The sequence below is a fragment of the Ixodes scapularis genome, unplaced genomic scaffold (assembly GCF_016920785.2).
Source record: "Ixodes scapularis isolate PalLabHiFi unplaced genomic scaffold, ASM1692078v2 PGA_scaffold9__187_contigs__length_104089568, whole genome shotgun sequence".
Taxonomy (NCBI): Eukaryota; Metazoa; Arthropoda; class Arachnida; order Ixodida; family Ixodidae; genus Ixodes; species Ixodes scapularis.
The window spans coordinates 4,565,173-4,578,349 of NW_024609884.1; the positions used below are offsets into that span (position 1 = coordinate 4,565,173).

Consider the following 13,177-nt stretch of genomic DNA (forward strand, 5'->3'; position numbering starts at 1 on the left):
ACTCCTAGAGCTCTGCAGACTCCTTCTTACCTACCTGCGAAAATGCGGCGAGGTCGGGACGACCAGGTTGATTATTCATATAAACATGGCGGCGGCCAGTGGAATGGTTCTGCGCGTTCTGCGGGTGGTTGAGTCCGCTTTTTGAGGTTTGTAAGTGTTAATTGCAACACCAAAACAGCGCACAGATGCCTGTTACGGGCTGTAAGTTAACGAACGAAGATTGTGGTCTTCCGGACATCTCGCTTAACGACCGGCAAGAGTGTGTTGTTGGCCGGAGCCGGGAAACAGGAATACGGAACAAGCGGTGCTCCAAGCGTCAAGGTAGAGCGCTTCTTCAATCGGGGTTTGTTCGGGGCCACGGATTCTGGGAGGAAAGTGGAAAGGTCTCCTCGCTAACTTTTGCAGTGAAGCTCCTGGCGGACTTTGCCAGGGGCACTGTCCACGTGACGCAGTTGGGTCCGAATTCGGGACGACTTTCCGGGAGGTGCCTTTCGGTCGGAGAGACAGCCGTACTGTCCCGCGGCGACCGGCTCAGCCTGCTCGCCGACGATTTGACGTACGTTGTGACCTTCGAAGGCACTGCGGACGCACCAAAGAAAGCCAGCGTCAAGCGGAAAGTCGAAGACGAAGAGATGCCGCGATCCAAGAAGCGTAAGTTTCCAGCCCAGTTGGTTGTGTGCGTCGGCTAGTTGGTCGAGGCCTGATTTTACTCTCATCCGAGCACTCGTTCGAACAGATTCAACAGGTGGCACTTCCCCCAACGCGACCGGCGCCGAGGAAGACGAGCATGTCAGAGAAGTCTGCGAAAAACTAAAACAGTTGCAGAAAAACTCGAGGGCGAGCGCGTCGTTCCCCGAAGGTGCCCAGTGCAGCGCCGCTGCGACCGCGGCCCATGCTTCGACCCCGCTCCTCAAACCCGGCTGGGCACGTCTTTCCGACCACAAGGTTTTGCTGTACTGCTCCCTAGAACTCAAGCACAAACCAAAAGTTTGTGGTTTTTTTTTTTTTTTACTTTTAGTTTTTTTTTTTACCTAAAGTCAGTCAAGACGACCCCCCCCCCCCCCCCCCCCCCCCCCTTTTCCGCTTTTTTTCCGGTTATTGACGAGGATTCAAAACATTTTTTGTCTTAGATTGCTGCCTTTGACATGGATGGCACTCTGATAACAACCAAATCCGGGAAGGTGTTTCCTGTCAACTCTCACGACTGGAGGTAAAACATCTGTGGGAGTTGCAACCTGCGATTTCTCTTGGTGGCAGATGCTCTTCTTGATGCCACCCTGTCGCTAGAAATTTGAAATTTCAGTGTAGTAAACTTCACTTCATCAATGTCTAGGAAGTCTTGCATTAACTAGAAGTGTTCAGTCCGAGTTCCTGCACACTTGTCATGCAGGATCCTGCTTCCGCAAGTGGAAACTAAGCTCCAGAGCCTCTTAGCAGATGGCTTCAAAGTTGTCATCATCACCAACCAGAGGGGCCTTGCAAAGAGCCATAGCCATGAATCTGAGTTTAAGAGTAAAGTGGAACACATACTAAAAAGGTTGGACATTCCGGCTCAAGTCTACGTCTGCTCTGGACACGGGTTTTTCCGCAAACCTGCACCGGGAGTCTGGGAGCATCTTGAGAAGCATGGGAATGGCAATGTGCCCATCAACATTCATGAATCCTTTTACGTAGGGGGTAGGTATGTGCATGATCCGCTTTTATTTGGTGGTGGCTCGTATTTATTAATATGTCTCCAGGATGTTGGATCTTTTGGCAAGTTGCTCAGGAAGAATAACAACATGAATAACATCCATTTATATAGTTATAACAGAAAGCTAGATCAGCAATTCAATTTAGACTACAAGATGAGGCTGGTAGTAAATACGAGTACCGCACAATCCCGAGAGATGCCCCACCCCCGAAAGATAGCCCACCCCTATTTCTGGCTTGATTTGCTATATTTTTTTAAACACCAAAGGATAGCCCACTCTTAGTAATAGTAGTGTTGTGATCAATGATGGCCTCGGCGTAAATGCAGCTAGTTATCTTTGGCGGGATATAAGCGAACCTTGCTGACTGGGAAGTACAGTCATCTTTGCTTCGTTGCCCCTCGCCACCATAACAAGCTTGGAAGGGACACAAAATAAAAATAACAATTTTTTAAAACTTTTCTTGATTGTACACACCATATTTTCACCCAATTTCGCTCTCCATGTTAGGTGGGCTATTTGGGGATTTTACGGTAAGCTGTAAACCAAATTCTGGCTGGTGTCTGAAGCTGCTTGCGAACTGTGGTAAAAAGGTTTGGATTGGACACCAGTGGACTCGTCAAATACATGTCGCTACCAAAGGTGTTGTCTGGATTTCCCGGTCTTCAAGTTTACTTCTCGTTGTTACTGTTGTGTTATTTTTCATTGAGTCAATAGACATGTTTGTGCAACAAAAACAAAATTCTCAAAAATATCTGCCAGGCACAACAACGGTGCACTCCTGCTTAATTTTGTTGAAATTAGTAGCTCTTACGGGATAGAGGATGGTAATTTTTGTATTGTGCGCCGTGCTACCCTTGAATAGAGTGTTTTATTACTCAGAGACTGCATGTTCATTCCTGATTTTTATGCATCATTACCATAGTCGGCAACAGGTTAAGAGTTTAGGGGAAGCTTCTCCCACCGCTTTCCACTTAAGCAAAGGGAATGCCGATGAGGACGTCGCCTCCTCTCCAATGTTCATTCTGCTAAAGTGGAAACGGTTCGTTAGTAGCATCCTGATCTTCAGGGATTTGCACTTAGTTCTGCGCTAGCAGGACAGGCTGCATTAATTCTTAACTGGGGTGCAAGAAGCATGAATTTGGAAAAGGGCTGTTAAATAATGAATGGAAAATATATTTTGAATAAGATATCACCTCCAAGACTCGCACGCCTCTGTTTCGTTGTAGAGAAATTAAGGTTGCTGATGCCTCATGTAGCACTGTAACATTTGTAATATGTGTTTATCTTTTGATTTAGTGCAGAACTCAAGATCTACAGAGTATTCCTAAGAAACCAATATTTCTCTTAAAGAGTTTATAGTCCGCTGCAAGCTTAGAATAGCAGAACAAGCTCCCCGCATAAAGCCCTTCACTCTTTCTACTTTAGCTGAGCGAACGCCAGAGAGGATGTGACTCAGATGCATCGAAACTATTCGGGAGAGGAGGGGGGGGGGGGGAGTAGGAGGAAAGTGATTTTTTGCCCCTTCCCCCCTCTTGTTTTCATTAATTTTTTTGAAATATCTAGGGGTAATTGCTCCCCTGCTCCCCCGCCCCTGATTTGTGGGTTGAGAGGAGAAAAGCCCCAATTATGGTGAGCAGAAGGCTTTGTGGGAGAGGCTTCTCTTCACCTTCTTATGTTGCAACATACTATAGGTGAAGTATGGTTTGCAAACGATCTTCGCATCTTTCAGATGCAGCAGGAAGACCAGCCAATTGGGAGCCCAAACGCAAGAAGGACTTTTCGTGTTCTGATAGACTGGTGAGTGCCATTCAAAACCACTACCGAAACTCTGGCGTAGTTGACACAGTGGACCTCTTCGGATGTTGATCATTTTTGAAAATTACTGTTAAACGAAACTATATTTGAACTTTTTGCTGAAACGTTGCATGAATTGAAAGCAAGTTTGTCTTCACTTACACTGCCCTTCCCACTTGGTCTTACTTTTTCAGTTTGCTTTGAACGTAGGACTCAAGTTCTACACCCCAGAGGAATTTTTCCTGAACCGGCCTGCCGTCAAATTTGATCTGCCAGCCTTTGACCCGGTGCGTATGATGCTGCCGTTAGATGAGTAATCTGCATGCTTTGGGACGCAGTTATTGTTTGCTATGTTTTAAATTCATTTACTCCCATGATTGCTTTGCCTGTATCTGCCATCATTTCCTCACAAATAATCAATTGTTGCTAGCTTGCTCCTCTAGGGGTCCAGCAAAGTTGTTTCAAGTGATACGAAACTGCTTAAGAAAACAATATACTGATGTAGTGTGTACCAGGGCCGTACCCAGAAAAAAAGTTCGGGGGGGGGGGGGGGGGGTTTTCGGGGACAACGGCGGCCATTTTGAAAGTGTCTATTGTCTTATTTTCGCCTATGAATCATGTGCATCGGTGGCATATAATGGAGAGTTACAGCAAACCGGAGATCCGGTCCCGGATTGGTACCCGGTAGCCGACCGGCGCCACTGCGCGTGCGCAGAGGTGGAGATTAAAATCGGCTGGCTGCCAGTGCACCGACCAGGGCCGTACACAGAAAAAAATTTCAGGGGGGGTCAGAACCCCCTATCCCCCCCCCCCCCCCCCCTGGTTACGGCCCTGGTGTGTACCACAATTTTTGGCTCCAACCTGAAATGGGAGCATCTTATTTGTCTAAGCAACATACTGCATCAAGTGGAGGCTGAATGTGTTGATGGTACCTGAAGGTATTCCTTGAGTTAGAATGATAGTTTTGGAATGCTGCTTTGTTTTGCAAGAGGTTGCCTATATCGAACATACTTATCCTTTAATGCATCCAAAATTATATTGTATACGATACATATTGCTAATAAACGAGGACAAAATAAAAACATGCGCAACAGATGAACGCTTAGTTGCGAGTAAGTGCTTGTCTATCGTGCATGTTTCTATTTTGTCCTCATTTTTCGCACACTTTTGTTACATCATGAATCAATACCAACTGGCAGATTGTTTTTATGCCCTTCGGTACTATAGCGTGTTGTCTTAGATCTGCCACTTGCCGAAGTCATTGCCACAAGGTCTACGAATGGCAAGAAGTTTTTCGGCGAGGATGAGCTTCTGCGAACTAGCACAGAGGTATGGTTGCTATACTACAGTTCCTTAGTTTTCCAGCAGGCTGCTTACATGATTCTTATATTTGTATTTCTATACCTTTTTGATAGGTGGTGGTGCTTGTCGGCTATCCCGCATGTAAGTGAAGTTCCTTGTTAGAAATATGTGTGCAAAGGCATGCCTTGTTGATCCCCACCAAGGCTCTTTGGGGGAGTTTTAGGCAACGACATAGAAATAGCTGGTTTTAACTGAATCTGACAAAACCAGCATTGTACATAACCATGCCCTTTGCTTGATGTGCTTGTAGATGGCTAATATTTTAGAGTAGTGAAACATAGATGGCAGGCACCGCAGTCACAGTGGGCATAGATTCAAGCTAGCAGAGTGACAGTTCTGACTTGTATTTCCTGTTACCACAGCCGGCAAGACTCACTTTGCCAAGAAGTATTTGGTAGCCAAACAATACGTTCACATCAACCGTGTAAGCGCTTCTTTCCAAGTTTTCTTGCTTGGTTCATTAATTTGCAGTTCTATTCTGGCTGAACTGTTCAGAAAAAGGAACAAGTGGCTCAGCTGTGTCTTTTTTTGTTCTTTTAAGGACACGCTGGGTTCCTGGCAAAAGTGTGTGAGTGAAAGTGAGAACGCACTGGCGCATAAGCGATCCGTTGTCATCGACAACACCAACCCCGACGTTGACAGCCGAAAAAGGTCAGGCAGACTTAAATCGTCTTGTTGTTTCCAAATCAAACGGGGCCCTCCGACAGAATGCTGTGCACCTTGCTTCCGAGGCGAGAGTTCTTAAGCGGTTGTTAAAATATGTACAGGTTTACCGAGCTGGCCAGGAAGTATGGTTGCGACTGCCGATGCTTCGTGATGGACTGCTCACTGGAGAGAGCCAAGCACAACAATGAGGTTGACCTCCTTCATTTTTCTCTAATGTTATGCGAGGAAAGTTTGTCTTTCATTTCCCACTGACGAGCTGTTTCTGGTGCCTCATCATTTCAGTTCAGGGAGATCAAGCTAAAAGGTGAGCCTCACACTTCTGTGACCGACATGGTTTTGTACAGCCATCGGTGAGTGATCGCCATCTCATTTGTGTTACCTTATGAGAAAAATGCCTTTGGACTTTTTGGGCACCCATATTTGAAAAAGTTAGTTTTTTTTTAATTAATTTAGAAAATACTGGATGCTGTTAAAAGCAACAATTATAAACATCAAGTTCAAAAGGGTTCTTCTGCACGCAGCATGTTCTTAAGGAGGGCAAAGTGGTTTTTGAGAGTGGAAGACCTATTTCGGAAAGTTGCCCTCCCTGCTGCAAAGGAGCCTAAGTGGGGGCCAGATAGTGTTCTGTGTTGCGAAGCAGTCGAGTCTTTCAGCGACACCAAGAGAGCCATTTTGCCAGTCCCGTCTTTATCTTTGTCTTCTTCATACAACTACTTTGGGGTTCATACTAGTGATTACAAGATTTAAAATACTACCATTCTGCCAACGCGCTGGAATTTTTCAGCAGAACTAGAAACAAAGCACACAATTGTTACTCTCGCTCAATTCACTCGGGAATAGACCCTTTTCGAAATGATGCATAGATTATGTGCGGCCGCCATTAGTTGGTCATGCACCACGAGCACTCATTGGACACGAGCGCTTCGTCAGCGTTCGGCGTGTACTTGGATCGAAACACATTCCACACGAGTGCTGCGTCGGCGCTTGGCGCGGACTCGGAACCAATCGCGGGCTTCACGCCGGAAGCGACGAGACCAACTAATGGCGGCTACGCATGATCTATGCATCATTTCACAATATCGGAAAGGGTCTATTATCCGAGATCAATATGTCTCGAAGGAAAGTCTTTTCATACGGTAGTTTTTGCTTTCCTGACGATTTTTATATCAGAATTATTAGAAAATACTTGTGTCTTTACGGTATGTACGACAAAACAATCCTCGATATATGAGAAGACAGATTAGTGCCAAATATGTTAAAACATCATAAGAGCAGAGCTACGTTTCTAGTGAAAATAATTGGATGACAAGAAGTCATTATTTATGGCGCATGCAGCGCTCGAGGCTTAGGAACTGGAGCTCGCACCCACGGGACACTCGCAGGCCGTCTCTCAGAAAGTTGCGGGCCACGTGTTTGAGACCCCTGCTGTAGACGGACAGAGTTTTGTTAAAAGTGTGGAGAGTTGTCCTAGTGGCCAGGGTGCAGCTGGAAGGTCCCAATGCTTTGTTGTTTCTAGCATAGAGTTATTACAATAAACGCTAGAGGCTCAGCTGGCACTAGTGTCTACGGGACTTCCGGTTGCAAATTGAAGCAGACAGCAAACAGTCTACCTTTCCAGTCTTCCTGTGTATTCCAATGGGAAAACGTACGCAATATTGTTCTCTTCACCAGGAAATAATAGAAATCAGCGTAGCTTCTTTACTCATAATGGGTACTATGTAGCTTTATGCATGTTTAATGTAGCAAAAATTGAGGCCCAGGCCTATGTTGTACAGCATAATATGTCAATACAAGCTATCAATTCAAGCAAAAAGAATAATTAAGAAGTGCATTGGGTTTATTGAAGCGTGTTCTTAGTTCCATAATTCCATGCTTCATTCTTGTCATCTGTTTTGATTGTTTGATTTGGCATATATTGGCATTAACTATATGCGTAAATATGTGCCCTATAATAGCAGTCTGCAACGTCAACATGTGTTATACATGTGCATTGGGCTATTTTAGCGCAGTGTTCGATGCCATGAATTCTAAAGAAAAACGCTCGGCCACATATTTTTGTAGATCCGATTGTAAAACATTCCAAACTTTTTGGTCTGTCACAACACTAAGCAATATTTGCTCTTATAATCGGGCACGAAGAGAAAACACATTTGCGTTTTTCCATAGAAATGCATTACTGGAAGTCAAATTTAGACTGGTTGCCGTCTGCTTCAAAATGCAATAGCACACTAGCGCCACCTGAGCCTCTAGCGTTTATTGTAATAACTCTATGGTTTCGAGGTCCAACAACTAGCAGCACTCATTTTGCTTGCCCCGCCCTTGCAGGTCCAAGTTCAAGGAACCAGAGCTGTCGGAGGGCTTCTCAGAAATCCTGAAGATTAACTTTGTGCCCCAATTTGGAGATCCAGAGGATGAGAAACTGTACAGGCTTTTCTTGAAAGACAAGTGAATGGTCGTTCCGCCCACCAAGCTTGGACACATACCACACTTTTTAACGCAATAAACACACCGATTCTGGTGGCATTAGGGGCAGATAAGAAAGTTTGAATGCTGCTTTCTCAAACCATATGCTTGCCACTCTGTTCGATCAAACATGGAAGAGCTTTTTTTAGTTGGCTATGGGGCTAGATAATTTAAATACTTGCCTGCAGTGAAGCAACAGATTACGTACGTTTTCTCATGACTCCACTTTCGGATTGGTGAAGAACTGCCTGCGGTAGAATTTATCACCAAGCTAGATTTTGCGGTCTGTATTTATAAGGAAAATCTGCGGATGTATTTTTGTGTTTATTTTCCAAGTCAGTGTATTCCGGTGATTTGTTTTGTGCAGGCACTAAAAATGGTGATTATTGGTGAAAAAAAAGTTCCTGGTAGACACACAAAAATACTGATGAAAACAAAGAGTTGAAATTTAGTTTACAATTTGCATGCACCCTTCGAACGCTTCACACTCGCCATAGTGCGACAGCACTTGCAACTGACCCGACAAGGAGTCCAACCGCTCTTTAACGCAATCACCTGGACCATTCCTTCTCTTCACCTGCCATCCTTTCTGCTCTGTGCGACGACAAACATTGATCTGCTCTCAAGCAAAATGTTTTGTACCATGAGAAAGGCAAGTTGATTTTTCTGCTTTAGCAAGGCTGAACCGATAAGAACAACCAGTGTAGTTTCGAACACTGTTTAGTAGAACAAAGACATTGTAATCATCTGCGGCGACTGACCGACTGACCTAACTCTTATGCCACCGTCTGCAATTTCAGTAATTCGGGACTGGCAGCGTGCTTCAATGTAAGTTAGATTACATCCTTGATAAACTTCAAGGAGGGGGGTTTGACGAAAATAGTCGCTTTTAACAAAAATTTCCAGAAATCCATGTTTTTCGGTTTTGACCGATTTTGTATTTCTGACATCACCGGATGTTGATTGGTGCTTTTCAGTTAAAATTGGAAATTGTATAGACAATTTATCACCTACCATTATAATGACAATATTTATTTCCAGTCAAGCGATGGTGGATGACAACAGGAGGACTGCATGTCCTTCCCAAAGGCCTTTAGCAGTGAAAAGGAACGAAAAAAGCCCATCTGCACATAACTGTGTAGTGGTTATGTGGCCAAATGCCCAATAGCTGGGGAAACTCTGAACACTCGGTAAACAGTCTTAGCTACAGAAGAATGCACTCTTTCCAGGCAACATCCCCTTCGTGAATTGCTTTGGTTTGCGCCTTTTCCTTTCAGTTCAGCTACGGTAGCAAATGCGCACCATTTCGTCCAGCAAGCATTCACAATTAACTAGACCTTTCATAATGATGAAAATTGCCTGCAATTTCAGATGCGAGAACTGATGCTACGCTCGATTTCACTTCAAAGGCCGACATACACTTTGCGCTTTCCACGTTTTCACCTCCTTTCCCGTATCCTCTCCATCTTTCAACTTGCCCCAACCCAGCTCCCATCGCAGTTTAGGACTTGTATGTCTGCCTTTAGCTCCGGGCACATCGCTGCCGAGCATGCGCACTCGTGCAGTGCAAGCATCATTCAGGGCAACAGGCTGGTTCATACCTTGCACGCACATCAACTGAAACACTATTATGTGCACCCCAAAAGCTAACGAGAATTTCGGTATACATGCAACAATATCCACAAAGCGCAAGTATAGCATTTTTTTATTTGCCACTCCACCCAGGACTTTAATTGGCATGTACACGCATCATTTAGGGGAGGGTTGTTCGGCTTGAGAAAACAAATCTGTGGAGGATACAGTCCAATGTGTCATACACAGGACCCTTCCTTGGTAACTTGTTTTATATGATTGTACACCAGACTATACACTGCTTTGGTACAGTTCATTCTGAAATACATTTTCCATAAAACCAAAATGTTTACCTCCACAAACAAAATGTGTAAAGTTCACCGTTCAATACATTTTAGTCTAAAACCTGGGAAGTGGGATATGCGTTCATTAGAATAAAATTGTGTGCATAAACAAACGCTCGACAAGGGTAGCACAACCTGTAAATCTCGTCGGATATGATCCCTGCAGTAGGCAATAAAGACACTGGACGGATAATGGCCTGCCAGCACCAGGTTGAGTAGCCGCCTTGAGTAATTACGGCTGTATAGCTAAAGCAGTGTCGCAGCTCTCTGGAAAGTATTTGTGCCAGCCCACAGTAATACAAAGCTAAGTCTGTGCCTCAAAACAGCAATAGGTAGTTCATGCGCAAACTTGCGTTCACCATCACTTTGCACCGAGCTAATTTCACAACCGGCGTAAACTGTCTGTCATTGTCTAGAGAATAACAATCTCGTCTATTTTGAAGGGCACTTAAAAATGTGGCCCAGAATACTTGTACCATTTATTTTCAGATCAAGACAGCTTAAGCATGTGCAAAACATGCAACAGCTCCAGAAACTAAACTGTCCACCAAAACAAAGTGGGCAAGGACCACACTGGATCTCTCTGGTTACATTCTATCGTCAGCAGCCTTTTATAGCCGTTTCTTCCGAGAACACCACAAATGACCTATGGCCTGTAGCAGCGTGCCTCGAATGAGTAATACTGTCCATTACGGAACACCAATCTACAGTTGTGTGCCAGCCCCGTCGGAATGCACAGTTCACAACCCCCAGTTTTTGGCGATGCCAGAGTCACTTGTACTCGTAGGGTGGCGGTGGATCGTGGGGCATGGTGTTGTAAGGGTAGCTCACGAAGCCCGGCGGAGGAGCCATGGGCTGCGAGGGCAGGTGCTGAGGATGCACCCCAGCCACCGCTGGTTCGTACAGCATGGCTCCGGGCCTGTGGGGAGACAGCTGGAACGGATCCGGAGGCATTGCCACAGTCGTGCCGGAGGCGAGCATGGCTTCTCTGCGTCTGCACTCGCGGCAGAAGCAGGCACAGATGGCGATGAAGATGGCGAAGCAGACGAGCGGGCCCAGAAGCGAGATCTGTCCACCAAGGTGGTCTGTAGGAAAGTGGGGAAATAAAGAGAGTGGAGCCGCTCAGGTTTCCTGCATTCCAGAAGCACATGCTTTGCTCCTGATGACACAGTGAAGTTAGCTGAGTTATATTACGCTGTCTCTTTTAGGAAGAGGTAGGCACGTCCGAGCCCTTTTCATACTGTGTCAGGAGGATGCAGGTAGCACTCGCTGCCAGCCTATTTGGCAACGTTTTAAAGGGATACTGAACCAAAAAATTTAGTGCCCATAATAAGTGGCGCACATTCTTTCCACGAGCCAGCATCCGCCGGTGTGCGCGAGCACACGAAACGAAAACGACGTCGAAGACCTCCATTCGCGCTTAAGAGGACAGTGAAATGCATGGGCTTCGGGCCAAAGGAGAATGAAGATGGGCTTTTGATCTCTACAAGTGAAAGCTACGTGCTTGTTAGACCAATTAATCGCTTGCCTTTTACACCAGACACCACTGTGTAGATGAAAAACTTGTCTTTATTCTCCTTTGGCCCGAAGCCCATATATTTCACTGTCATCTTAACTGCGAATGGAGGTCCTAGACGTCATTTTTGTTGCGTGTGCTTGCGTACACTGGCGGCTGCTGGCTCGTGGAAAGAACGTGTGCCACTTATTATGGATACTAAATTCCTTGGTTCAGTATCCCTTTAATGCTTTTCGTAACACTGCACACCGGTCATTCGGGGCTGCACAATGGCAGCAAGCAAGCACTGCGCACAACGAAAAGATACCCAGTACAAGCTGGATGTTCATCCTCGAGAAAGGTGACCTGCCAAAACCACGATAGCAGCACACGGCATTCTACTAAGTTGGGAATGAAGTTTCTTTTTGTATTTAGCCATATATGTTGACTGGTTGTTCTAAAATGCCAACATCACACACACACACACAAAAAAAAAAAAAAATGTAACCATGTGCTGATGCTGGTGAAATTGTATACTGCTTGTTAGGTGAGGATTTGCTAAGCAATGCTTGCACGACTTACCTTCATAAATATGACCCCGCACTGGAGACAAGATGAAGAGGTTAACCCAGACAGGCAATCTGCACTTGGAATCCATTTCACGAGAATGCTGAAAGTAACGTGTATCAGTTTGTGAGACTTCCAATTAACGCGTAAGACGCGTCAATATTTTAACTACTGAATCGAAGTCGAAAGGTGACCTTGGCGTACTTGGTGCGGCCAAACACATCACTACTTTATTCCGATTGCGTCCTTCATACAGGTCTACGGGGGTCCATATCACAAGAGCGAATGACATTTTAGCGAACGGCGACATTTGAGCGAATGCTCGTTTTAGCGAATAACGGGGGCGCGCGTTAACCCATCCGTCGCGCTGCGCTTTACGCCGCTTCGCGGCGACAGTCTGCGGCAACTCATTACAAAAATGTGAACTCACTTGGCCCACCCGAAAACGCCGCTTCGCGGCGTCCGACTATTCGCTAAAGTGTCGTTCGATGAAACGTGGGCGTTCGCTAAAACGTCATTCGATCAAGTGAGTGCCTCCCGGTCTACGGCGTCATATGGACTGCGTCATAGAGGCGGGCCGCCTGCTGGGCTTTCAGGGAGTGTTCATGCATGACTGCATTAACGACGTCCCCGGGCGCAATTTTCGGACCTTTCGGAAACCCTCAAACAAGAGTGCCTGTCGAGTTACGGCCGCCTGATCGGGTTGGCCACTTACCTGTGCTCAAGCAACCCGTTCACGGCAGGCGCACTCCGAAAGAGAACTGGGTGTGTGGAGTCCTGGCGAAGTCGTGCAAGACAGCTATCCTATTTCCGTTGTGACAGGGTGAAGTTTCCGACAGTGCTGCATCCGCTTAGAGATGGTGGCGCGTATTTGACCTAAACGTGTTTGTTTACAGCAGCAATGGGAGGAGCTGCGGCGAACCGTCGTCTGTTGCTGCTTGTGCTTGTGGTCGGATCGAGGTCGGGTTGCCAGAATAGACGTTTGCTCGACTTGAATTAATGTCAAAACGAGCTACCGAACTAACGAGCTACCGAACACAAGCGAACGCGCAGTGGAGACGGTGTGTTTTCGTTTTCGTTATCTCCGAAAGCTTATCTCTGCGCGCTGATTAGCAACGTGCAACACTGGCGACGCAGGACTGTCACCCTGTTACTCTCATGCTACAAATATTTTATATTATTTTTCCCCCCATATTTGTTTATAGTAGAATTTTGTCTTT

At 45.8% G+C, this 13,177-nt stretch overlaps 2 protein-coding genes across 3 annotated transcripts; one reads left to right on the plus strand and one right to left on the minus strand.

Moving 5' to 3' along the window:
• Positions 1 to 60: 60 nt before the first annotated feature.
• On the plus strand, positions 61 to 8,053 carry LOC8030013 (bifunctional polynucleotide phosphatase/kinase). 2 transcript variants are annotated; one of them, XM_029986951.3, is made up of 14 exons: positions 61 to 321; positions 406 to 651; positions 737 to 987; positions 1,131 to 1,210; positions 1,391 to 1,677; positions 3,424 to 3,491; positions 3,683 to 3,775; positions 4,716 to 4,817; positions 4,904 to 4,931; positions 5,213 to 5,274; positions 5,392 to 5,501; positions 5,618 to 5,705; positions 5,799 to 5,866; positions 7,842 to 8,053. In XM_029986951.3, exons 1-14 carry the CDS (start codon positions 186 to 188, stop codon positions 7,963 to 7,965), a joined length of 1,743 nt encoding a protein of 580 aa, XP_029842811.1. In that variant the 5' UTR covers positions 61 to 185; the 3' UTR covers positions 7,966 to 8,053. The 2 variants fall into 2 exon arrangements, with proteins under 2 accessions (XP_029842811.1, XP_029842813.1); XM_029986953.3 differs by having other exon boundaries at positions 74 to 321; positions 737 to 945.
• Positions 8,054 to 9,667: 1,614 nt separating this feature from the next.
• Positions 9,668 to 13,113, minus strand: LOC115326164 (protein shisa-5). Its single transcript, XM_040221199.3, has 3 exons — positions 12,673 to 13,113; positions 11,973 to 12,060; positions 9,668 to 10,980 (listed from the first exon to the last, which is right to left on the minus strand). Exons 2-3 carry the CDS (start codon positions 12,046 to 12,048, stop codon positions 10,667 to 10,669), a joined length of 390 nt encoding a protein of 129 aa, XP_040077133.1. The 5' UTR covers positions 12,049 to 12,060; positions 12,673 to 13,113; the 3' UTR covers positions 9,668 to 10,666.
• Between the last annotated feature and the right edge of the window lie 64 nt (positions 13,114 to 13,177).